General features: G+C 39.5%; 1 protein-coding gene across 3 annotated transcripts in view; it reads left to right on the top strand.

Annotated features, from left to right (window-relative positions):
• The first annotated feature begins 8,450 nt into the window (after window positions 1-8,450).
• Window positions 8,451-26,859, top strand: part of AKAP7 (A-kinase anchoring protein 7) — an 87,439-nt gene continuing 69,030 nt past the window's right edge. The window contains exons 1-4 of one of the 3 annotated variants that reach the window (XM_063310093.1): window positions 8,451-8,792; window positions 16,737-16,874; window positions 18,204-18,346; window positions 21,912-22,048. In XM_063310093.1, coding sequence (XP_063166163.1) covers window positions 8,513-8,792; window positions 16,737-16,874; window positions 18,204-18,346; window positions 21,912-22,048 — 698 coding nt within the window. In that variant the 5' untranslated portion in view covers window positions 8,451-8,512. The remainder of the gene's footprint in view (window positions 8,793-16,736; window positions 16,875-18,203; window positions 18,347-21,911; window positions 22,049-26,859) is intronic. The other 2 variants (XM_063310084.1, XM_063310101.1) reach the window with 2 other exon arrangements.

Below are 26,859 nucleotides of genomic sequence, written 5' to 3'. Positions count from 1 at the left end.
GTTCAGACATTAGGATGAGAATTAGTCTGCCAGTTCACATGTTATGAAGATCTGTAAAATGATCCAGTTTGTCTTCTGTAAAAAACAAAGGATTGCCACTGTTACATTTCTGTGCTTCCATATACATACAGTATGTGTGTGTTCCTAAAGTACACTTATTAACCTAATTTCCTCATTGCTTATAAATTAAAGTATGCTTTTTGCATTAGTTTTATTAAATATTGTTGGAATTTTGAATGAAAATTTGAACTTAATTAGTGATTCAAAATATGTGTGAAATAACAAAAAGAATAGTATATAAAACTATTGTCTGCCCTGGATAATTTAGGCAACTGACCCTACATGAGAGTATGTGTGTGTGTGTGTACACACACATATATACACACATATGAATGAATGAATTTGTAGCTATATGGGGAAGGAGGACCTCTTGCAAAATAACCCAACTTCTATTACCACAAAAAATTGTAGAGATAATTTTTTTTCTTAATTTCTGCTAAATTTCTGCCTTCCAATTTCCTGAGAAGGAAATTCCTAAATGCACACTATACTCCATATTAACATTGTTGATTTTGTTTTAATCAATTTAATAAAGAGAGTACAATAATAATTGGAATACAGTAACTAACAGGCAGATCTGTGTCTAGCTTTTAATCTACTTTCCAGTCTTCACCACATAGCTAAACTTTATGAAAGTATTCATAAATCCAGCTCATCCCATGCCCGAGAACACTGCTACCATATGGAGAAAACTGGATGCCAGCCTTCGTTAAACCAGGTCCAGTTACATTCATCTTTGGTAGAAAATGAAGTTCCTTGTTTCTTCTGTTCTTTACCTATACTTGGTGATCTCTCAGCCCTATAGCTGCCAAGAGCTGCATGTAGAAAGGGGAATTCCAGGCCCACCACATGGTGCCCAGAGATGAAGGAGAGCAGCACACAGTTGTGTGCTTCACTCCCAGTGAAGGAGGAGGAGAGAGAGAGGAAGGGGTAGTGGCAACAAACAGCTTCCTCAATAGCATGGAGAGTTGCATCCTGGGACAACTACATCCTGGGACAAACTCAATTTACATGCTAATGCACATGCTAATGAGGCATGCTGGATTTGCCAGGACCTCCAACACATCTAGTGCTTTCTTTATCCTTCTACAAACCTGTTTTGCAATTTGGCTACCTAAGCATTTGCACCAAAGAAAAATGGAGAGGCAACAGTAACCTCTATTCCACAACCTAGCCTTTTGGACAGGAGAAGAAAAAACAATTTTAAAAATCCTAAAAGGATAAAACAAATGATACACCTGCAATGAAGGGTAAATTAAAAGGAAGCATACACAGAAAAACCAAAAGTATAGCATTTCACAAAAAGTAATGTTGTGGAAGCAGGTTTTAGAACTGGGTTTTTATCCAGCAAGGAATTTAGTCTTAAAACAGTTATTTTACTAGGTTGCAAATATGCATGTCTTCCAACTGGAACAGGGTAATTTTTGGATACAATTCTGCATTCCTCACTAAAAATCCCAGTGAAGTCAATTAAGTGTGTTCTGGTTTGTTGGACAGGATTGTAATGTATGCACATGAGCAAAAATGCAAAATCTGGTCTTTTTGCTGGAAAAGAAATTGCCTCACAGCTTATGCATCAATCTGAAATTATATGTTTTATTGTTGATGTTGCTTTTTAATGATCTGTTTGACACATTTTCTCTGTGCTCCATTTCAGATTGAAGATTAATTCAAAATACTTACAGTGTTGGAAGATTTCCATCCTTTTTTTCCTTCTCACTCCAGACTGCACAGATTTTTCAGTGTTGTTGTGTGAGAGAGGCACATTTTCCCCCATCAGCTTTCCTCAAAAGTATGAGATTTTTGGACTTCAGTGAGCTGTTTCATGGCATCCTGCTTTGGTGAATAACTACTGATAATGGCCTCTCAAGCTCATATCCTTTTTCTTAGAGATACATTTTCATTTGGAAGGGCAGGAAACAAAAATGCAGCAGACATCCCATTGAAGCAGTTTCCTGCTTTGTGCTGACTTCATACAGTAATGCCATGTGGCATCCTGGAATGGTGTCAAAATTCTGCACTCAGAAACTGTAAGTTATATGCATTTTGCTTAGAGGTGTAATAAACCTCACCATGTAATACTGAGAAGTGCTATTTGGAAATCAGTAAGGCCTGAATGCGTCTTGGATCCTAAGCATACAGAAAGCTCTCTGTATAGGATCAGATCACTTGTTTAAGTAAACAGAAATGCTCCTCAAAAAGTCATGTGTCTCAGCAGCACAGTTAAAGACATCATCATTCCTTGTTTCCAAACAAAGATAGGATTACACGTTTTGAAAATACGACAACAGAAACCATTGTCTTCATATCTTACAGGATTAAAAAAAAACCCACCCAGCTACAATAGTTGAAACTCCAGATCTCCATAGCATATCAGGGAATTTAGAAGACCCACAAGAATATGATATTGAAAACTTAATTGTTATAGTTAGAAAAATTAAACATTCCAAATTCATAACATTGCAGCTCAAACCCCACAGATTAAGAATACAAGCATTTCGCTATATAATGCTGTCCAATGACCACAATGTGATTTACTAGAAAAATAAAATGCAAACTAAAAAAAAAAGTATGATAAAATCAGTTGGAAGCCAATACATCAGGAGGAAGCAAGTGCCGGAATAAAGAAGTGTATCTTAACCTTTTTTTTTGAAAGCTAAGTCTCCTTCAAACGTGCCTCTTTGGGACATCATAGGCATATCCACGCAGTTTTCTAGGAAACAATATGGAAGTGGTTTGCCATTGCCGTCTTCTTCCACATTAATTTTAGAATTCCCAATCTAATATGGGACTAATAAGAAAACAAATGCTCCTACCAGTGCAGAGTATGCCACAAGTGTGCATGGGATTGCTGCCAACCCGCATCCAACCTCCCATAAATCAGTTGTCAAAGATACAAAAATATAGGGATATGCAACATTCTATGCACCAACTGTTCTGTGTGCAAATAGCTAGTTCCAGGTGGCTAGAAATGCTTCAGGGGAAGAGAGGGAAAAACCCAAGGTTATTGGTGGGAGCTAAGGGGATGTAGGGAAAGGAAGGTGCTAGAAAATAAGGGGGAGGAGTAGGTAGGCTGAACAGCCAGCTACTGTTGCTGTCAATGTCCTTAGCTTTGAGTGTGACATATCTAATTTGTACCACCCAAAATGAATAGTTTTGCCACTGAACTTTGAGAGCATGATGGAGGGCTGCTGGGGAGGTTCATATGTGGCCTATGGAATGGTTATCTGACTTAGATTACATAGGTATGTGTACTAGAGCCAACTAATTAATTTAAGACAATTTTAACTATATGCCAAGGTCCTGACAACCCACTTCAATAGAAAGCAAGATCTTCTTAGGATTTTATGTCACAATATTGATTGAAAGAGGATAGGGGGAAAACTACAGAAATCTCAGCAACTGGACTGCTTTCAACTGAGAATGTGATTTATCTCATAGATTGCAACACTGGAGACTTTTTCAGTCTTACTCACTGACTCTGTGTGAACTGGTGAAGAAGTTGGTCTCCTAACTGATAAGTGATTTAAAATAAAAGGAAACCCCAAGAATTCTAAATTCAGGAAGAGCAGAAATCCCAGTCCCTATCTTTGTACCTCACATGGTCTTGCCTACTTTACTGTGTCCCCAGTGTCCTCCAATACCTTAACTTAATCAAATCTAACCTAGAACCCTCAGCTTTTTATCCCCACAGAAACAAGTGACAGGCCTTGGGGTAGCATCTAATAAATTTGTGCATATATTGGTGTTGGATTCAACTTCATTGATTACTAACATGAAGAATCAACCTTCCATATTTTATACTTCTTTGTAACCTCTTAAATTGAACAGATACCATTTGAGAATCTTTGATTTATAGACATTCCTACTGAATATGGAAGGCTGCAATTCTAAATACTTTTAGAATACTAATTCCTGGGGAATAATAGTGGAAGAGGGCTACCACCCTCCTATCCATATTTCTGAGCTTACTGTACATGCATTTGGTTAGTCAGCATGTGACACAGAATGCAGGATCAAATGGGGCTTTAAATTGATGCAGTCAGCCTTTTCCTATGTCCTTATCCTAAAACTTTCTGCTCAGAAATAAGCACTATTCAGTTTAGTGGGGTTTAGTCCTATGTAGGAGGTCACAAGTGTCAACCTTGTTAAAAAGTCAAAACAATTGAATATAGTGGGTTTTACTTCCACATGAATTCACAAAGAAGAATATCATAAATGGTTACTGAATTCTAACAAATATTCATAACATTACTCTGCTGAAATTCAGTAGCCATTTATGATGCAATAATATTTACTCACTTCCTCTATCTGCAATGAAGGTTGCTTCCAGATACTAATGCACAGCACTTCAGTCTTAGGCTGAAATCCTATCTGCTTTCATATTTATTTATTTATTATTTATTGTATAAATTTATTCACCGCCCATCTCTCCCCAACGGGGGGACTCTGGGCGGCTTACAATAAAACAAATAGAAATAAATATATAGGATTCCACTCTTAATGTATTAAGGTAGCAACCTTTCCATGTCAATATTTTTTGTGGAGGGTGGGTCCCCAGTCCAAATGGGCAATGTATGTTGAAGCCTTGAAATCACAGCACACCCCATCATTTCTATGTATACTCACTACCTTCTCTGACCTACAGAGTGACACTGATTCCAAATGTCTTTCCCTCTCCTTTCTATAATGTGTATCTATATTGGTTCTCTCCCTTTCACTAGGGTTCCATTGTCTGTTTTAACTCATTTCAGCTGAAATCCAAGCAATCCAGCCTTCCCCATGACATTTCCCAACTTATTCCAAGACCATTGATTCCTCCCTTATTCATTTTCCAGCCAAATTAGATGAAGTGACATCTGCTAACTCTGTAAAAGGCACACAAATCACTATGCAGTCTAGACTCCAATCACAAATCCATCTCTCAGAGGATCCTACATCCCAGTCATGTATCCCATGGCAAATAAATCCTCAATGGCATTTCTTGTTTTGGGGTATGCTATATAAAGGCTAAGTGGTGATCAGTAATATTTCACTTTTTCAATGCCTACTTGGTGTTTAGATTTCCATTGTTCTGTTCCAGGTACAACGCAAGTTTGCTGCCTTTAGAAAACCTTTGTTATAATTAGTAAGAAGTGGAAAAGGCAGGTCTAGTTAGGACATAAGTCACTCATGATTAGTTTTGCCCTTTGAAATGTGCCATTAAATAAGAAACTCAGGCTACCAGGCCAGGTTCAACTGGTCTTTTAGCATCCTGTAGCAGAATACTAGCTTTGATGAAAAAGGTTTCTTAAGCCTGCTCTTTAATTTGAATGTTCTAACACACCTTGAAAATCACTGGACTGAGTAGTAAAGAACCAAGAAGATACTGATAGATTAAAACTGCAACACTGAAAAGATCTCTTTATTCTCCCCCCCCCCCCTTAAGTTCAAAATCTGGAAACACTGGTAAAAAATGAGCTGCATTCAGAACTATTTTGCTCAACAAATTTGCTAACTCCATCTTACCGGTCACACTTTCCCCTTAATCTCCAACAAAAGGGCTAAAAAAATATTTCAGTTCATTGCCAGCTGCTCAAGATGTGTGTTGTTGCATTTCCAGAAAGATAACTCTTCCATTAGCTAGCTTTCTTCCTCTGGAGGGAACATCCTTTATAATACCGCTGTAATTGGTTCCATATGAAGATTTTTCCCTTTTCTTTCCAGTGCCTTATTAACTCCTTCCTTCCTCCTTAAACTTCTGCTGCAGTTTCAGTTCTATTAATGCTCTGATGGTGAATTTGCAAAATGGATAATCTTTGTTTTATTTTGTTAAATTATCCATGACGATTCCTACAAGCTTCAGTGGCATCTCTCTGGATATTTAACCCCAAATACATTAAATTTCTTCCACTCTTCCCAATATCAGACAGTAACATCCATCCCCTCTCTAAAACTGTAAGATTACCCCAGTGTCTTGATGGAAATATGCTCCCAAATACCAGAATATTTTGACAAAGTTTAGGATTATTTCATTTGTTTATTAGACTTAAATCTTGCCTTTTATGTAGCAGTTCAACATTGTATGCATAGCTCTCCCGCCATTATTTTTTCCCACAACAGTCCAGTGACATAGATTGTGCTAAGAGAGAATGACTGGCTGGAAGTTACACAATGAGCTTCCATGACTGAGGGAGAACTGGAACTTGATTCCCTCCACTCCTTAACCTCATGACAAACACCAAGCATACAAATGGCAAGGCAAGAGCATAGAGATTAAACGTTTTTAGGCTCCTCTCAAGAAATTAGAGTTGTTTCCCCAAGAGATTATATAGTTTCTCTAAAGGCAAAATTAGCTAGGCTTCAGATTTGTATATACTCAAATATGTTTGCCCAAAACCACAAAAATGGAACGAGATGGGCTCTGAACGATGGCAGTTTGATCAAAAGGCTGGAACAGTCAAGTCATGGGAATATTTCAAAGACCATCTGCAAGGAGAGAGATCCAAAAGGCAAGATGGTAGAAACAGCATTGCTATACAAACTTCACTCCTTTTGTATTTGCATCTATATCACACACATACACACATCTATAAAAAGGGCATGGTTTGTATTGTGACTACAATTCCATCATCTCTTTTGGTGGACACCTTTGCTCTGGATGAGTTCACACATCTAACTAGCTCATGATTAACTACCTTCGTTTCCTGAGTTAACATGGCTGGATTTACATGCTGTAATCAAGCATAAATTAACCATATTAGCTGAACTTCCACAATACATTAAGCTACGAACTAAACAACCACAACTGAGTCTAATATGTTGTGTGACCTCAGCCTTTGTGTTCACTTATTTCCCTACACTGGGCAAATTTACGCAATACATTTAACTGGTAATTTCTAGATGTAATGAATTGTGCCAATGCACAAACTCAATTTATAGCCAGGAGATGACCACCCTCACCCCACAGCACCCTACGTAAATTATCAATTAAACCATCTCCCAGTCAGGCCTTGTTCTAGAAACCGAGAAGCCTATTCAATTCCTGTTTATATTTCCAGTCAGGTATATGGACAGGGAGAGCCAGTTTGGTGTAGTGGTTAAGGCGCCAGGCTAAAAACCAGAAGATGGTGAGTTCCAGTCCCACCTTAGGCATGAAAGCCGGCTGGGTGGCATTGGGCCAGTCACTCTCTCTCAGCCCTATGAATAAGGCAAGGGCAATAGGAGGAGGAAGGAGTACTAGATATGTTCCTTGCTTTGAGTTATTTATAAAAATAATGAAGACTGGATTAAAAAAATTCTTTAAAAAAAAACGCTTCTGAAAATCTTGCCAAGAAAACTGCAGGGACTTGTCCAGGCAGTCTACAAGAATTGGACACAACTGGAGATATAGACAGACAGACAGACATATATATTTATTTATATATATATTTTTATATATATATATATATATGGACAGGTGTAGAGCAGCTGAAAACACAAGGCATTCTTTATGAAGTTGGCTGCCAATGGTTATGCAGTCATAGCATACACCTTCCAAAATGGCTTGGCTGCCATACCCACCACTTCCTGTTTGAAGAGGTCACATTGCCACAGTGAAGTTACCAATGCTGTCCTTGCACAAAGGCTCATGGGATACCAGGCAGAATTCCATGAAGTACTGTAGTGAGAAACACTGGATGGTCTAGTGGTGAAGGTGCTGGGCTAGAACCCAGGAGGCTGTCAGTTCTAGTCCCACCTCAGGCTGAAAGCTGGCTGGGTGACCCTGGGCCAGTCCCTCTCTCTCAGCCCAACTCACCTCATAGGGTTGCTGTTGTGGGGAGAATGGGAGGAGGAAGGAGTATTAGGCATGTTTGAAGCCTTGAGTTATTTATAAAAATAATAAAGGCGGGATAAAATTAAAAAAAAAATTTTTTCCCCAAAATGGGCTCTCTTCATCCAGTTAGCAGTTTTGCACTGCGATATCCAATAAAAAGGGGCTTTGGCGGGATTATGGGTTATGTGGTTCAAGAATATATGTGGGTCAGATACAGCCAGTGCTCCATACCAAGAGCTCTGGTTCAGCCTTGGCCCTATACCAGTCAGAAAATGCAGAGACATCGGCTTGTAGTAGCTACCTTCCGAGCTGCGAGAACGTAGAGAACCCCGAGAGGGCGAAAAAACCAATAGCTGGAAATTCTTTCCACACGAGTAACAGCCGGTCCCCTCCGCACCTAACAGAAACAAAAGCCCAATGCCATTCACTCTCAAGAAACATTCGGAGCAACGTCACAATATACGGCTGGATCCTCCACCTAATTTCGAACGAACTCTGCAGCTGCGTTGCATGATGGGAGTCGTAGTTTTCTGCAATGTAGACGTGCGGGTAGCAGAATCATGTCTGTTCCGCTGACCGAACGGGAATGATCGATGGAAATTTGCTTTGACTCCTCCGCTTTTCCGTAGGTGCTTGGACGGAGGCAAGAGCCGGGACATGCTACCGCGACTGCCGCGGCTTCTTTTCCGGACTCTCCGCTCCGCTCGCTTCGCCGCAGGGGCAGCTGGTTTCCCTAGTCCCCAGATCCCCTGGACGCCCCCAGAGGCGGGACGGGGATCTCTTGGCTCCGGGGCCGTTATGGCTGTACAAGGGCCCTCCCCTCTCCGAGCGGACTCCCAAAGGCTGGAAGCGGAGGAGGAAGAGGAGAAAGCTGGGCAAGGAGTGGGAGGAAAAGTTCAGCCTCCCCCTGCAAGCAAGCAGTTGTCACAACAGATCGGTGAGGAGGAGAAAATAAATGCTAGCAGCGGCCCTAAGGCCAAGAGAGGAGCGTCCAGCAGGCCCACCCTTCTCTCCAGCCTTTCCTTCCTTCGCAGGGGGCGGTGGGGGGGGACTTCCATTTTGTCTCTCACGGTTTGGCACTAGCAGATTTGAAGCCCCCCTCCCTCTGAAGCCTGTGCAACGCTCGTTCCGGCGCTTAAAAACGCTGGCCTGCAAGTTCTGAGCCCAAAAGGAAGTTCAGCGATCATAAAGGCATCTAAGTCCCTAGAGAGACCATCAGATGTGTGAACGAATAATAATAATTATGAGTATTCCACAAAAGGAAAAAAGGGTGAGAATCCTAAAAGAAAATAAGCGCTTGGCCAAAAGACTTGGTGCAGTAGAAAGCCTTCAGTCATTAAAGTAGGATATTGTTTGAGTCCTGTTCAACTTTTGGATATTAAACAGACATGTCTTTGTTGTTTTCTGGGCAAGAGTACAAAAGTGGCTTGCCATTGTTACCCTCCTTTTTTTTTTAACTTTTCAGTCTAGCCTGCTATTCTGGTATTTTCTGGTGGCCTCCTTTCAAGTAACTGACCAGGTCTAATCCTGCTGCTGGTTAAGACATTGGGGATATCTAGTGCCTGGCAGCTGGAGGTAACTACTAGGAGTTATGATGTCCTTCTTAAAGGGTAGTAAGTGAGCATGTAAGTACATGAACATGCCAATATCTATCACACCATGCATTTTAAGTAAACAGCTGGTGAGAAGGAGGGGCATAAAGCCCCAATTTGTTCTGCATAATTAGCACAGAAAATAAGCAACTGCCTTATAAGCCATTGCATTTTGTTTATTAAGTCCTCTTTTTGTTTTACATATATTATGACTTCATATGAGTATTTTGTTCTATTTTTAGTTGGTGTAACACATAAAATAAACTAATTTTCTTTCACAGTATGTTTACCCTGTTGGGGAAATTTGACCAAAACTTGGTGGTACATGATAAACTTTACGGTACAGTGTGAAGTTGAATTTTCTATCCACCTTATTCCATTATCTCAAACTTTTTTAGTTTCCATTAAGGTTAGAGGTGCTTTTTGTGCCCCTTGCCCTTCCATTTTCTCATAGAAACTTTAGACACTGAATTCTTTGTTGTTTATTCATTTAGTTGCTTCCGACTCTTCGTGACTTCATGGATCAGCCCACGCCAGAGCTTCCTCACAGTCGTCACCACCCCCAGCTCCCCCAGGGACGGGTCCGTCACCTCTGGAATATCATCCATCCACCTTGCCCTTGGTCGGCCCCTCTTCCTTTTGCCCTCCACTCTCCCTAGCATCAGCATCTTCTTCAGGGTGTCCTCTCTTCTCATTATGTGGCCAAAGTATTTCAGTTTTGCCTTTAATATCGTTCCCTCAAGTGAGCAGTCTGGCTTTATTTCCTGGAGGATGGACTGGTTTGATCTTCTTGCAGTCCAAGGCACTCTCAGAATTTTCCTCCAACAGCACAGTTCGAAAGCATCGATCTTCCTTCGCTCAGCCTTCCTTATGGTCCAGCTCTCGCAGCCATATGTTACTACTGGGAACACCATTGCTTTAACTATGCGGACTTTTGTTGTCAGTGTGATGTCTCTGCTCTTAACTATTTTATCGAGATTGGTCATTGCTCTTCTCCCAAGGATTACGTGTCTTCTGATTTCCTGACTGCAGTCAGCATCTGCAGTAATCTTCGCACCTAGAAATACGAAGTCTTTCACTGCTTCTACATTTTCTCCCTCTATTTGCCAGTTATCAATCAAGCTGGTGGCCATAATCTTGGTTTTTTTGAGGTTTAGCTGCAAGCCAGCTTTTGCACTTTCTTCCTTCACCTTCATCATAAGGCTCCTCAGTTCCTCTTCGCTTTCAGCCATCAAAGTGGTATCATCTGCATATCTGAGATTGTTAATGTTTCTTCCAGCAATTTTAACTCCAGCCTTGGATTCCTCAAGCCCAGCATGTCGCATGATGTGTTCTGCGTACACGTTGAATAGGTAGGGTGAGAGTATACAGCCCTGCCGTACTCCTTTCCCAATCTTAAACCAGTCCGTTGTTCCGTGGTCTGTTCTTACTGTTGCTGCTTGGTCGTTAATACAGATTCTTCAGGAGGCAGACAAGATGACTTGGTATCCCCATACCACTAAGAACTTGCCACAATTTGTTATGGTCCACACAGTCAAAGGCTTTAGAATAGTCAATAAAACAGAAATAGATGTTTTTCTGAAACTCCTTGGCTTTTTCCAGTATCCAGCGGATATTGGCAATTTGGTCCCTAGTTCCTCTGCCTTTTCTAAACCCAGCTTGTACATCTGGCAATTCTCGCTCCATGAATTGCTGAAGTCTCCCTTGCAGGATCTTGAGCATTACCTTACTGGCATGTGAAATGAGTGCCACTGTTTGATAGTTTGAACATTCTTTAGTGTTTCCCTTTTTTGGTATGGGGATATAAGTTGATTTTTTTCCAATCTGATGGCCATTCTTGTGTTTTCCAAATTTGCTGGCATATAGCATGCATTACCTTGACAGCATCATCTTGCAAGATTTTGAACAGTTCAGCTGGGATGCCATCGTCTCCTGCTGCCTTGTTATTAGCAATGCTTCTTAAGGCCCATTCAACCTCACTCTTCAGGATGTCTGGCTCTAGCTCACTGACCGCACCGTCAAAGCTATCCCCGATATTGTTATCCTTCCTATACAGGTCTTCTGTATATTCTTGCCAGCTTTTCTTGATCTCTTCTTCTTCTGTTAGGTCCTTGCCATCTTTGTTTTTGCTCATACCCATTTTGGCCAGGAATTTACCTCCGATGTTTCTAATTTTCTGGAAGAGGTCTCTTGTCCTTCCTATTCTATTGTCGTCTTCCACTTCCACGCATTGCTTGTTTAAAAATAATTCCTTATCTCTTCTGGCTAGCCTCTGGAATTTTGCATTTAATTGGGCATATCTCCCCCTATTGCTGTTGCCTTTTGCTTTCCTTCTTTCTTGGGCTACTTCTAGTGTGTCAGCAGACAGCCATTTTGCCTTCTTGGTTTTCTCTCTTTGGGATGTATTTTGTTGCCGCCTCCTGAACAATGTTGCGAACTTCTGTCCAGAGTTCTTCCGGGACCCTATCTACTAAGTCCAGTCCCTTGAATCTATTCTTCACCCCCCACTGCATATTCCTTAGGAATATTAGTGAGCTCATTATCTAGCTGATCTGTGGGTCTTCCCTAATCTCTTTAGTCTGATCCTAAATTGTGCAAGAAGAAGTTTGTGATCTGAACTACAGTCAGCTCCAGGTCTTGTTTTTACCGACTGTATAGATTTCCGCCACCTTTGGCTGCAAAGGATGTAGTCCATCTGATTTTGGTGTTGTCCATCTGGTGAAGTCCATGTGTAAAGCGGTCTCTTAGGTTGTTGGAAGAGAGTGTTTGTGATGCAGAGTGAGTTGTCTTGGCAAAATTCTATCAGCCTATGTCCTGCTTCGTTTTGTTCTCCCAGGCCATGCTTACCTGTAATTCCAGGTGTCATTTGACTGCCCACCTTAGCATTCCAGTCTCCCGTGATGAAAATAACATCTCTTTTAGGCGTGTTGTCCAGTAGGTGCTGCAGATCCTCATAGAACTGCTCTACTTCAGCTTCTTCAGCATCTGTGGTTGGGGTGTATATTTGGATCACTGTGATGTTAGATGGCTTGCCCGGAATTCGAATTGAGATCATTCTATCATTTTTTGGATTGTATCCAAGCACTGCTTTAGCCACTTAACTATTAATTATGAAGGCTACTCCCTTTCTTCTGTGGTCCTCTTGTCCACAGTAGTAGATCTGGTGGTCATTTGATGTGAAGCGGCCCATTCCAGTCCATTTCAGTTCACTGACGCCCAAAATGTCGATCTTTAATCTTGACATCTCCCCAATAACCACATCCAATGTGCCCTGGCTCATAGATCTTACATTCCAGGTTCCAATGGTGTGTTGATCCTTAGAACATCGGATTCTCCATTCACCCCCAGCACCGTCGGCCGCTAGCTGTCCTTTTGGCTTTGAGCTAGCTGCGTCATCACGTCTGGGGCTAGTTGAACTCATCCTCTGTTCCTCCCCAGTAGCATTTTGACCATCTTGCGACCTGGGGGTCTCATCTTCCAATGGTATACCGACATATCTCTGGTTGTACTGATCCATTTAGTTTTCACGGCAAGAATACTGGGGTGGGCTGCCATTGGCTTTCCCAGGGATCGCATTTAGTCTGACCTCTCTGTCATGACCTTCCCGTCTTGGGTGGCCCTTCATGGTTTAGCTCATGGCATCATTGAGGTGCTCAAGCTCCAGCACCACGACAAGGTAATGATCCTTTGCTGAAGAGACACTGAATTATTGGGGCAAATTAAATGTGTCTATCTCTTAAACCCGCTTAGAAAGTGAAAGTAATATTAATATCTGGTCTGCTTTAACAGCTGCCAGGAATTCAGACATTGTAATAGGCTTTTAATACATTTTGGGGAAAAGTGTTAGTGTGGTGCATCCATATATACTACCTAAGCCAGCAATTCTTCATTCAGGTAGTAAAATTTGCCTGTTGTTAGTTACAGACACCAAAATGGAGTAATTTGCTTTTACTCAATAATACTGAAAACAATTCAGAAAAGAAGTAGTTTATGATGCAGAATTTGCTGAAATAAACCATGGTGAGCATATCTCAAGAGCAGATATGGTAGCACAAATAATGCAGAAATACCTATTTTGGAGATGCAAGGGTTGAATGCAGGTATATTCATGATCCTTCCATTTGTGAATATTGCTTGAATGCACTCACGGATCCAGCTTGTATAGCTTCAGCAGAGCCTGTCTGAGATACATAGGCATTCCAGAGTCGCAAAATTTCTAATAATTGAGGATCACATGCTTCTGTATGACAGCTGTAAGAAAAACATTTGACTGTTAGAGGTCTGTAAAACAACATGCTGTCTGTCCCCAAGAGTGTGCTCATATTTTAGAAATGAACATTTTGGATAGGAATCCAGTTCGAATTGCTGTATCTGTGATAAGGAACAGCTTATGAATCTTTACAGTACAGTAGATTCCCCAAATCAAGCTCAACTCCTGATGATATAATGGGTAGGTTCATGTGATTTTATTGGTAACAGCCCCAGAAGTGGTTTGCCATAGCCATTTTTCTGGTCTGTTGTTTTGACTTCTCAATCTAGTCTACATCTCTTGTATTCCCTAGATGTCTTTTATTCAAACAGTAACCACACCCCTGCTTCTCCATAATTAAAAATGCATCTTCAGTTTGAAAACAAGGAACGAACAGTATATTGAGATGGGCAGCTATAGAAATCAAATCAAATCCATCCATACATAAATATTCTGAGAAAGCACCCAGTTCTAGGCACACTCAATCAGAGATAACCATTGTTTTATAACTATACAATCAGAATTGAAAGGAATCATTGAGGCTATTCACTTCAACCTGCTACTTATAGCAAGAATCAAATTTAAAGCATCCCTCCTCACATACGGCTTTTCAGTCTCTGAACATAGGCAGAAAAGGAGAGCAAAAGCATTCAATATTAGAGGTATACATTGGATCGCAAACCATAACTGGTCTTTTGTGAATTGGTTCTTTAATGAAGCTTATGGGCCAGTAAATAACAATAACGTGTTGGAGTTACTTTTTTCTGATCTATAAAGAAAACACACACATGCATACACAGACACATACAATGTGTGTGTGTAACCAGAACACTATCCAACATTATGACTCACTTGTTTGTCTCATCCTTTTTTGATAATTTCCCTTGAGAGAAAAAATACCTGCTTCACTTGTTGATACTGCAAATCATTTTGTTCCACAGTTACTGCTTCTTTGAGTATTGATCCTTCATAGTATTTATATTTAATTTATATAATGGTCGAAGCACAGATTTCTTTGTATTGCGAATGGGGCAATTAAGCTCCTACACATACTGGTCAGGGAAATCCATCAAAACTTTATTTTCCATTTAATACTGTCTTCACAGAGGACCAGAAAATCAGACTAATAAAAGACAGTTGCCGTAATAGCCCTTTTACTTGTAATAATTTGGGAATTAAGATAGTAAACTAGATTTGGTCAGTGATAGTGCACCTAAAAGGAACTTGTGATTAGTTTCCCAATAAATTGTCCAGATGGTACATGCATCTGTAAATATTTTAGCTGTCTGCCTAAAACAGAGCAACTGAAATTCAAGCTTCTGATTTTGGGCCAGGCCGTTTTTTTCTCCCCTTCCTTCCCATCTCCAAGTAAAAAGGCACGTAGTGGTTTTAAAACTTCAGGGCCATTATCATGTGGAAAAAGGGGTTGCTGAACTAAAATGCCCATCTTTAGCATTTTATACTAGAGAAATCTTACTAGTTTTTTCAATCAGTCACCACCTATTGCAGTTTCTGTACAGCCTCCAGGGTCAGTTATCCTTGTTATCCATCCCTTGTTGTTTTACACTTAAGCCAATTAGCTTGTAATCAGGTGGCTTATCTCCCCTAGCGCTAGGGATGAAGTATCCAAGAAACACTATACAGGGCGCTAATAATCTGGATCAAATGTTTGGGTTCTTTCACACTCCATCTATCAAGCCCCTGGTTTCTTTTTATGTCTTAAGAATTGAATGTGCTTCTTATACAAGCTGGACCTATGAGTCATTCAAGAATAGATGTGGAATACCCAACCTTGAGATGTGCTGTTCTGCAGTGATGAGAGATTTTTTACTACACTGAAACTCTTGCATGAGGGTTCCCCTCATCTTAGGGTCCCCCCCCCCCGAGATTTCTATTGTCAGTGTAAAGCCTCAAGGAAAAAAAGAAAAAAAGCCAAATACACCAAAGACTGTTAAAACCTCTTACTTTTTTTTTTAAGGCACAAACAATATTTGGACAGTACATGCTATAATCAAAATGGCATTGAGTTCTGAAAAATACATGAAGGATATGATATAGTTAAAATATGGCTAATAATGTAATGTAGTGGTATGGAACAAAACTTATACATGCTACTTTGAGTTCCTGCTTTTCAGGATGAAATCCCACGTTCATTTTTCCTGGAGCAGGCCTTGGGGAACCCAGCAAGGTTTCTGAAACTCTCTAATAAATCTCTCTAAATCTGCTTAGATTTGCAACCTAAATCAACATGAAAAAGAATTCCCACAATTCCTCTTTTATGTTGTTGCCTGATAGCCTACCACTGTGACAAGTCAATAAGTAATGGATAAGAGGAGAATATAATTGAATCATGGCTTTTGCTTATGTCCTTGAATGCATACACAGCCACAACACAACAGGAGAGATGCAGTTACTTGAGCATTTGGAATTCAAAAAAAAGGTTGAAGACGTTTATTTAAAAGTATGGGTCCCACCTTTTAATGTAGGTTTCCCAGATAGCTCTAAATAAGAAATGAGTGGTAAGTAATAACATCTAAAGCCAAATAAGTGATAAGATTGCTTCCATTTGACAGTTCCAGCTATGGAGGAGCCTGCTGAATGTATCTTGGGTGAACCATCTTTCAGTGCAGAGCTGAGTCACCAATCTTTCTTCATGTTTTAAAACACTGTTAATAACTTACTTAGCCATACCCAGACCCAGCCACACTACTGGGAAATTTGTTCTAATTTTGAAGCTTAAAAATCAGAGCAAGAGAATTAACTAAACTCCAGATTGTTATGAAAGACTTGAGTCAGCTTTGTCCCTGTTTTTCAAATGGGGATCAAAACATAGGCATATTTGTTATTGTAATGTATTAAATGTTTAAAAAATCAGTTAAAATTGCAAAATGAAGAAACAAGCAAATGCTTAAGAACCTCTGCTGTTCTACTTGAAAAACTGCCTTGTAATGAGCTATAAGTCTAGAACAGACTTTTACTGATGATGGTTTAATCAGCCATGAAATCTAAAACCCAATTCATTGTTTTAAATGTATTCCAGATGGAAAACAAACCGTGGAATGCAAGAAAAAAGAAAGAAAAAAGCAAAGAAAGGAATCATACAGTTCTAACGATTTGACTGATAATTTAATGATGGAAATGCCATTTGCCAGAGCAGATATTGAACCTGAATTTAGCAGTAAGTTTAAGGTTGCAATATAGAACTATGAAACTTTGTTAGATTGGATATTCATACTGCAGTTTAGCAAACCAATTTCCATTTAGGCCAATTTTTTTCAGATTTTTGTTCTAACTTTTACAGTTTCAAATGCCAGGACTTGTTGGTCCTGCCTTTCAAAGTGCTTAGAAGTATCAATTTTTCAAAATATGCTTGCATTCCAAGTTAATCAGTAAAAGAATTCTATGAAGTAAAAGCTTTCTGTTTTCTAGTGTTTGCTGGTGCTAACCCTTTAAGGAAATGCCACAAAAGGGCAATTAAAATAACGAAAAATGCAGTGAAAACATTTAATAAGGAAAGGTGGGATTGCTTGATTGTACATCTGAATCAACTAACTGAAAGATTAAGTGTGGCCAGAGTGTATGAACACAGGACTAATTAAAGCTTCAGGAGCAGAAGGAAAACTTAATAAGTACTCTGCAAAGGCCACCTGGACCGAATGGTGCTATAATCTGAGTTTTAAGTTTCAAAACATACACACAGGGTTACAATCACACAAGCACTCTGAAAAAAGGCGTAGGTTTAAGATATCACAGAAAATACTGGAATACAAGAATTTTGAAGCAATGTTGTATGAGTGTCTCAGAAAAGAAAAGATAGGCAAGTGAGTGTCCCTTCTGGAGAAAACTGTGTTTCTTAATCACCTTGAGCTTACTATGTTTTATGTTTTTCAAGCTCTTAAGTATAGCCCCAATTGTGACAGGTAGAAACATTTCAGAGTTTGAATTCTCAGTGTTCTTTTAGCCATGACAAATGTTTGTTCAGGCAGGCAGGACATTTTCCCATCAGTGTGTTAGAAGTTGAATTGAAAAACCATTGGCAGGATTAGGCAAACTGCTACTTGCCAGATATTCTGGGCTTTAGTTACCATTAGTTACTGCCAGTGTAGCCAGTGGTAAGGAGTCGTAGACCAAAACATCTGGAAGCTCCAGCTTTCCAATCCTTAGCAAAATATTTGGATTGGAGCCAGATTTGTACTTAACAGTATGTTGTTGGGCTTTCTTTAATATCAAAAAAGAGGGCAATGTGGTCTTTGTTTTTAGTTTCTCCTTCCTCCTGCACTCCTTAGCATTACTTCCCAGGATGGAGGAACATCCTGAACAGTGTAGGAGGTGGTGCTGGAGATTTGTTTCTATCTAAGATAGGATGGAACCTTGCCATTCGGATTTGAAAATAAGGATACAGCTTATAATGTCTGAATGGCCTTTTGATGTCGTATTTATCAAATGTTATGCATTGTTCTACTTACATGTGCTTACAGTGCAATAACTTGTTTTGCTTTCTACCCAGCCTCAAGCAAATCTAAACTATCTGTTAAAAAGAAGAGAAAGAGAATTACTGGAAAGGAGAGTGAAGAAGACAATATAATAAAGAAAAAGAAAAACCAAGACAGACCCAATTATTTCATATCTGTTCCAATCACAAATCCAAAGGTGGTCTCCTTTTTTTCCCTTAAAATCTGCTCTTTTAGTGGCCAAAATGGCATGCCGTTAATAAATCACAGTTTAGTCCTAATCACAGTAACTTGTTTCATGTTGTTGGCACAGGAACACCATTGATTTAAAATCATGTTACCTAGAAATGCTTCGCCTATTCTGATTGCAAACAATGACATCTAAGATAAATTTAATCAGTGAGAGGGTGGAAGGAGCATGGAAAGTAAGAGGGTGGTTTGAAAACAGGAGGATTTTGGAGAAATAATAATCTGCCCAACTGGCTTTTTTTTTTCTTTCCAACATAGTATCTGGGTTTGCATAACATGCTGGGTTAAAATGTGGCTGGTTAGTTTGTGCTTTATAGTTTGTTGTGTTGTGTAAGCCTAGGCAGTTGGGATGATTCTCACAATCATTTTGTGTTGTAAGAATACAGCTAGTAGAAAGGATCTATTGGGTGGTTTCATTCTGTAGAAAATAAGATACTGGTGTAAGAAGGCTCTGGTGGGACCGTGCACTTATCTGGGATATTTCATCTTTTAGCTGGACCTTTCCTTTCAACTCTTGTGGTTGTGTACTTTAATGACTAAGATAGTTGGTCTGCATATCTGTGTAGCTTTATTTACATTGTGTCTATAACTTTATTTCAAAGCATTTCTTGTTACTATTACCAGGTAGGCATGATCTGAAGAAAGTTTGAAAAAGTCAGTGATAGGGTTTGTGAATTTTATTTAGGTTCCTCCACTTAATCCCCACCTTGAAATAATTTAACCACTGCTTTTCTTAAGAGCGTTCACCAAAATGACAGTACCTGTCTTATCTTGAATCATCTCGAAAAGTCAAGCAGGGTCAGACTTTGGATGGGAGCTCCCCGGATACATTCAGGGTTGCAAGTTAGGCTGTGAAGTTGAAAAAGACATTTCAGAAAACTATAATGGCAAATCACATCTACGCTGTTGTCAGAAAACCATGACAATGAAACTTGCAAGAGTCCAGTTCAACTCAAAGGAATGGACTTTATGGTGAAATGAATACTTTTATTTGAACCAGTTCTTTATCAGACTATATGCCACTCTTTGAATTTCTATTCCCCTTTAATTTGACATTGAACTCATTGCACTCATTCATTGTCACTTGGAGACAATAGCCCTGAACTGATAGTTCTTGGGAAGCACAGTTATGGTTAGGCCTAACTCAGAGTGATCCAGATCGTTATTCTAGGCTTGCAAGAAGGAGAATCTTATGCTGGGAATTAGGAAATACATTAGATCGAAGCCGCAGTGAGTCTTGGATTCCCGTTGTAGTTCCAGATATGAAATTAGAAGCTCTTTTTGATAAAGGCAATTATGTCCATACACTAAACTGTGGTTAACCTTAACTGGTTTCTTTGAACTCGGCTCACGTCAAACAAAACATAGGCAGACAGGTCCGCTGAATTTAATACCTGCTTGCTGCTCTTGGATGAAGATGCAAACATCTCATACAGTGTTTCTAGGTTTTACTCAGCAGCTTGCAGCATATGAAAATGAATAGTACAAAAAGATAAAGTTGAACATATCCTTACCACATTTTTGTTTTGCTTTATTTCTCTGCATAGCAAAGTAATAATAATAAAAAAAACCCTATTTCCTTGTATGTAATTATTGGATAGAAGCACAAAGTTAAATAATGTAACAGATTTAGCAAAACAAGCCTCGTTTTTCAATCCTCTTTTAATAAAGTAATTAGATTAATACATATCTTGCTATAGAAAATTAGTCAGGATCACCATAGAAAACTTAAATCTAGAATAACTCAAAACAATCCAAGTAACATTTTAAAATTAGGTTGTATGTTTATATTCAGGGTGCAATGCAAGGTGCTGGTTGCCATTTATAAAGCCCTGTATGGCATAGGGCCTAGTTATTTGAGGTCTGCCTGTCTTCCATTGTTTCTGCTACCCAGCAAGATTGGAAGAGTTGGCTTTCTCCTGGTCCTGTCTATTAAAACAATGTCATCTAGCAAGTCCAATTCCTTGGACTATACTTTTGTAAAAATAATTTATGAATGATAATTATGAATTATGCACACATCAAATAATTATGTCCTTATACTATTAACTCAGGTTGGTCTCTATATTAAAATTTCTTTCATTTTAAAGAAATACCAGTAGAATAATGGATAATTATTTGAATCTCTCTAAATATTATTTAGGCTGCAGTTCTCTTATTAGAGATGCAAAAGTTATTGCCTCAACATCCTTTTTTTATGGCTCTTAGAAATAGAGGTGGAAGAGGCCATTTAGGCTATCAAGTCCAACCCCCTGTTGAGCACGGGGATCCAAATTAAAGCATGTTTACAACCTTTTCTGACAGTACTATCAAATTGTCAAGTACTATTGGTACAGCTTACTTCAATTTGAAGAACTGAGGGGTTACATTATAAAAAACTTTTAGTGTAAGCCCTAAAATAGGTTTTTTAAAAATCCTCGATGAAAATCACAGCATCTTCTCCCTACATATTATAGCCCTCATTCTCTCCCATTACGTTAAATGTGTCCCAGGCAACAAAAAATCATACAGTCCTGCTCACTTAACATGGAAGCGTCTCATTCAGATGTTTTGTGCATCTCTAACCAATGCTAATATCCACCATCCCATCGCTATGGCTGATCTTCTGTTTTCTTCTAACTTAGTGAAATTACTTTATAACCCTGTAAGTAATTGTTTGCTAGTCTCTCTACGAATTTAATGTCCCAGGCAGTGATGACCCAAGAACATTCAAACTCTTCATATTGATGTAGAATAAAATGAACCTTAATTCCTATACTGTATATATTTAATATTTGAAGATGGGCTGCTTGTTCTCACTGCTATAACTTCTAAGCTAGCAATACGTGCTGTTAAAATGAAAATGATTCAACACAGATGTTTTGTGGCAAAAGTCTCTTGCTACTTTTGTTCTGTCATTTCCAGCCAAATAGACTGGGCGTGCCCTCACATTTCTCTTTAGGAAAAAACCTAATACAATCTGCCCTCATTGAAAAATGAGTGTATTCATTAATCACAGATACTATTAGATTTGTATGTTTTAATGGGAAATCTTACTTGCTCCCATGTCCTTTGCTTAAGATTTATGTGTAGGCTAATGAAAGAAATGTTTGTGAAAGCACATAATCAGGCACAAATGGTGTACAGTGACATGCTTTTGCAAGGAGAAACCATTAACAAGATGTGACAGCAGGATGCCATTTTATCCACTAATTATTTGTTCCCCATCAGCTTCAAGTTTACTGAAGCAGATTTAAAACTCCTAATCAAGGAGATGATTATATACTTGTCCAGTGGAACAACTTTGAAAATAAATGCCATACACCGAACTAGTTTCTTGCATAAGTCCCACTGAGACATAATGGATATTCTGCTTTTGTCAGTTGTGTTCTTCCATGGCCCTATTGACTACAGTATTTGCTTACCTAGCACTAAAATGCTTGATCTTTCTCTCTCTCTCTCTCTCTCTCTTTTGCTGTTGATTGTAGTAAACTTTACAGTAATTTGGTTTTCTATGTGCTTCTGTTTTATCTTAGATAATAGATGACATTCAGACCCTCCAGAACACAATCATACAAAAAGATAATAGGCTCTCCAAAGCAATGATTCATTATGGTTCTTTCCATGTCACCCTCTTAGTGATGCACCTGTCCAGTGAAGAAGCAATTAGCAAGTACGTGTTTCATTCTGAAATCCGATGTTGTTTTAAAATGTTTCATTTAGGATAAAATGGAAAAGAATGACAATTGAATGGGAGTAATAGGTAATAGTAGAAATGATTATTTTAACGTTAATTATGACATCAATTATATACCCAGTAACATACCACTGTTATGTTATTAATATGAATTTCTTCTGAGGCACAAGAGGAATTAGCTGTGAATTAATGTTCTCAACACATACTTAGTAACTATGCAGAGTGATAGGCACACCATTGATACGTTAGCACTATACATTAGTACACATAAATTCATGATGCTTAAACTTACTTGGTGGCCTGTGTTATTGTTAATAATTTGGGTTGACAACTTGTGCACGGTTCACGTCACTCTGATCTTAAAAGGATATCAGAATAGAAAATAGAGAAGAAAAAGAATGACCAAGTAAAGGGTTTGAAGAGATGGGGCAGAACAAGGATAAGTACTTGTCCTACCAGTCAGGAACCACGCTGCGATGAGGAATAAGTCTCTAGTGTTTTATTACTGCTATATTAGATAGAAAATCCTAACAAACTGAAGAAGCGTGAGAAAACCTATACAGATAAACCCCAAAAGTCAAGGCGGGTCTGTTCTGTGTCTCTTTGAATGACTGCTCAACTCCTCACTACTACGCATGCGTTTTCCCCCCTGGATAGGGGCCCCCTCCTGCTCACCATCAGTGCTCATGACAGTACTCCAATTTAAATATAGGAGCCATTTGTAAAATAACTTTCCCTTTATCTTGAAGTCTAGAATTTGTAGTTCCAAATTATTTCAGATAATTTGATAGGAACATATTTTGTTTTTACAAAAAGTTACAGTTAAAAGTCATGGACCGGAGAAAAGGAAAGTAGGTTGAAGATTTGAAATTGTATATGAGAGAAATTCAGGAAGATAGGTAATTGGATTTTGTAATATTGTTTAATAGTAGTAACATTTTCTATAGTGCTTTTACATAGATGCTTCACATAATTTTCTAATAATAATACTGGTATTATCATATCTAATTTGCTAGTAAGCTCTTTGAGACTATGTTTCGATGAATGCATCAAATGAATGCAAGGCAGAGACAGACTGCATTTGGGATTTCCTGTTTTCTTACTCAGTTTCTTAGATGTTCTGCCAGTCTTCATCAAACTTGTGCTCTTCAGCCATCTTGGGATCATAGCTTCTGACCGAGTTGGCTGGGGTCCCTGTAAGACTGTAGAGTATCAAGTTATAGCAGAATGTCATACATCAGCTGTGACACAAAGGCTGGGCAAAGTGGCCATGATTGTGAGATCTTCATGGTGATAAGGAGCATTATCCAGGAGGTAAATAGTTGTGAGGAGGTAGGCCACGTTGACAAGCTATGTCTGCTGCTACTGTACCAACACCTAGCTGCATAACAGTGACTCTCCATGAAATCTTAGACCTCACTTCAGAGCTGATGTTGACATTCACAGTGCTTTTGATTTTGGGTGGTGTCAACCTCCCTTGCCCTGAAGGATGGTTCCAGTTTAACTTGTGAGTTAATGGCTTCCATGACAACCATGGACTTGTTACAGGAAATTGTGGCCTTAACATATTGGGCGGATGGTGGGGGACACATGCTTGATCTGGTCTTCATGTCAGAGCAGATGACATGTGATCTGAAAATGGAGGACATTTAATATCTATCCTTTGACTGGGTCAGATCATTTCTTTGTCACTGCAGTTCCCTGCACCTCTAGACCTGTGTAGGGGACTGGATCCTTTGGATTGGTCTGTTCCAGGAACCTAATGGATCCAGAGGGTTTCCAGAGAACACCTGGGGATTTTCCTGACAATTTGACAGACAGTTCTGTTTCACGTCTGATTGGTCTATGAAATATGTAAGGGCCAGAGCACTAGACGAAATTGTTCCTGCAAGGCCTCTGCCTAGTCACAGATTCCAAGCAACTCATTGGTCTACTGATGAGCTATAGGGAATGAAGTGACATAAAATATGCCTAGAGATGGTGAAAAACCAGAGGTGGCCCCAACACTTGAGATGAGCTTGTGTTTGAGACTCCATGGTGGCAGTAGGAGCACTGTGTCACTTTTTCTCCACATTTATTGCACTCGTAAATTGCTGCCCAGCTGTTCCATTTAGAGCAGCCTTTCTCAACCTTTTGACCCTGGAGGAACCCTTGAAATATTTTTCAGGCCTCAGGGAACCCCTGCACATTCAGGGTCAAATATAGACCAGAAGTTAGAAAATTATTATATTAGTTTCATGTATAGGCCTGCATATATGCATTAACAGTGTTCTTAGACTAAAAATAAAGAGTGAAACTTACCTCTTTAATGTGAAGTTGCCCGAATTTGAAATAACTTTTTAAATAAATTGTGATCTCCGAGGGAAGCCTAGTGACATCTTGTGGAACCCTAGGGTTCCACAAAACGCTGATTGAGAAACCCTGATTTAGAGTAACCTGGACTCTTGAAGAAGGATGGGTGGGACAGGCACACTGGATGAATCTGTCAGTTTCTCAGTAGATACCTACCCTGGGCTGGATGCTAGTTGAACAGAATCTACTCTGGTGAGCGAGTCATCTTTGTTTGTTTGTTTGTTTATTTTAATTTGGACTTCTTTTGAGCTTGTGCAACTAGAGGAAGTGGTTACTGGTCCCTGTAGCCTGAATTCTGCCACCTGTGGATTCGATCCATGTCCTTCCCAGTGCCTTTGGATGGTAAAGTGAGGTGTGAGCAAATTATAAGCATCTCTCTGGGGGAGGGCATAATTCCACCTACTTTAAAGTAAGTAAGGTCCTCTTGTCTGAAGAGGGCCTCTTTGGAGCCAGCCCTTTTTAATGATGTTCACCCACTTTCCAACCTTGGTTGAGAAGGTGGTGCCAAATCAACTTCAGCCTAAATGAAACAGATTATTCAGATTCTTTTCCATCAGAATTTAGGCCTGATTATGGAATAGAAATGGCATAGGTTGCTCACCTTTGTCTATTTCAAACGAGATCTTAACTTTCTAGTGAGCATATACTTACGCTGATGTTACCACTGAACTCCACTTACGTGCTTTTTGTACACTGCGGCACTTGGCTGAGGGCCCTGTGAATTTTGACCAGGAAAAAAGAGTTAAACTATCTTTGGGAACTTTGTGTTCAGCTCTGACTTCTTCACAAAGCAACTAATGGCCTGAGTTTAGTAAAAATAAATCATGTGGTAAATGGGAGGATATAATGAATCTGTGGCAGAACCTCTCAATATTACTGTGCTAAAAGCCCAAACATTTCCATTTTACTTGCTTTCAGTAATTTTAGCTGTGATCTTAAATCCTCAAGTTAGCAGATGTTGAACACACTATTGATCTGCAGCAAAATTCACTTTTAACACAGCTTTAACCTAACAATGAAAAAAGTGAAGAAGTTTCCTTTTTGACATATGCAATCTCTTGTTATATTTTATATATAATTATATATTATATAATATATATAATTATATGAGGGACGCGGTGGCGCTGCGGGTTAAACCGCTGAGCTGTCGATCGGAAGGTCGGCGGTTTGAAACCGCGCGGCGGGGTGAGCTCCCGTTGCTCGTCCCAGCTCCTGCACACCAAGCAGTTCGAAAACATGCAAATGTGAGTAGATTAATTGGTACCGCTTCGGCGGGAAGGTAACGGCGTTCCGTGAGTCATGCTGGCCACATGACCCGGAAGTGTCCTATGGACAACGCCGGCTCCAAGGCTTTGAAACGGAGATGAGCACCGCCCCCTAGAGTCGGACACGACTGGACTTTACGTCAAGGGAAACCTTTACCTTTACCTATATATTATATATAAATTATATAATTATTTATAAAAGATATGCAATGCTTATAAAGTCTTGTTTTGCTGCATCCACTGGCTTTTTTTTCTTTCTCCCTTCTTCCTTTTCCTGCAATTTCTTTGTCTTCTCATAATTCAATTTACGTTTGTGCACTCATTATTTCTGAACCCTCCTTCAGTGCCACTTGAAGTTCTGCATTATCTAGCAGTAGAAGTGAAATATGCAAATGACCACTTAAAAACTATTCAATCTGGAGTTTCAGCCTTCACTAATTAAAAGGGGGATCATATGGAAGCATGTCTTCTCCTTCAGTCTTTGCCTCAGCATACCATCAGTTACTGAAAACCAGTCCAGCAGTTGAAATACGGCATTGCTGCTGCAAATAGTTAGCTTCAGTCTGTGGTATATCTCCAGTGGAAAAGAAACCTGAGTTTTTGAGTTTATTGTTAAAATGTCTCTTTGAATGCTGTTGGCAAATGAATTCCTCTGCACATGTTGTACTATTCCTAAAAAGGCCCAAATATGAATGGTATGTTTTCCAACACCATTTGGTTTACCTTGGTCAAATACTCTTCTGGCCTTTTTTCTCTACCCTCAAACTGAAAAGATCTTCCATTTCCTATCTCACAGCACCACTCCTCTGTGCCCTGTATCTTTATTTTGATAGCCATCCAGTTTTGTGAAATGGTTACCATTTCCAAGAAAGTTAGAGCAGTGGTCCTAGCCTCTTTTAACGCTCACAGTCTCTCCCTCAGATGTTTGTATAGCTGTTAACTGACATAATTACTGTATTTTTTCCCAGCAGTCACTAAAAGGTTATCTAAATATCTTGCTATCAGGCAATAGGCTAGAAACCAGGAGACCGTGAGTTCTAGTCCCCTTAGGCATGAAAGCTGACCTTGGGCCAGTCACTCCCTCTCAGCCAAACTCACCTCACAGGGTGGTTGTTGTGGGGAAAATAGGAGGAGGAAGGAGTATTAGGCATGTTCCCCGCCTTGAGTGAT

Source organism: Candoia aspera, chromosome 1 (genome assembly GCF_035149785.1).
Source record: "Candoia aspera isolate rCanAsp1 chromosome 1, rCanAsp1.hap2, whole genome shotgun sequence".
In the NCBI taxonomy this organism is placed as follows: domain Eukaryota; kingdom Metazoa; phylum Chordata; class Lepidosauria; order Squamata; family Boidae; genus Candoia; species Candoia aspera.
This window is presented reverse-complemented; position numbering and strand designations above follow the sequence as displayed.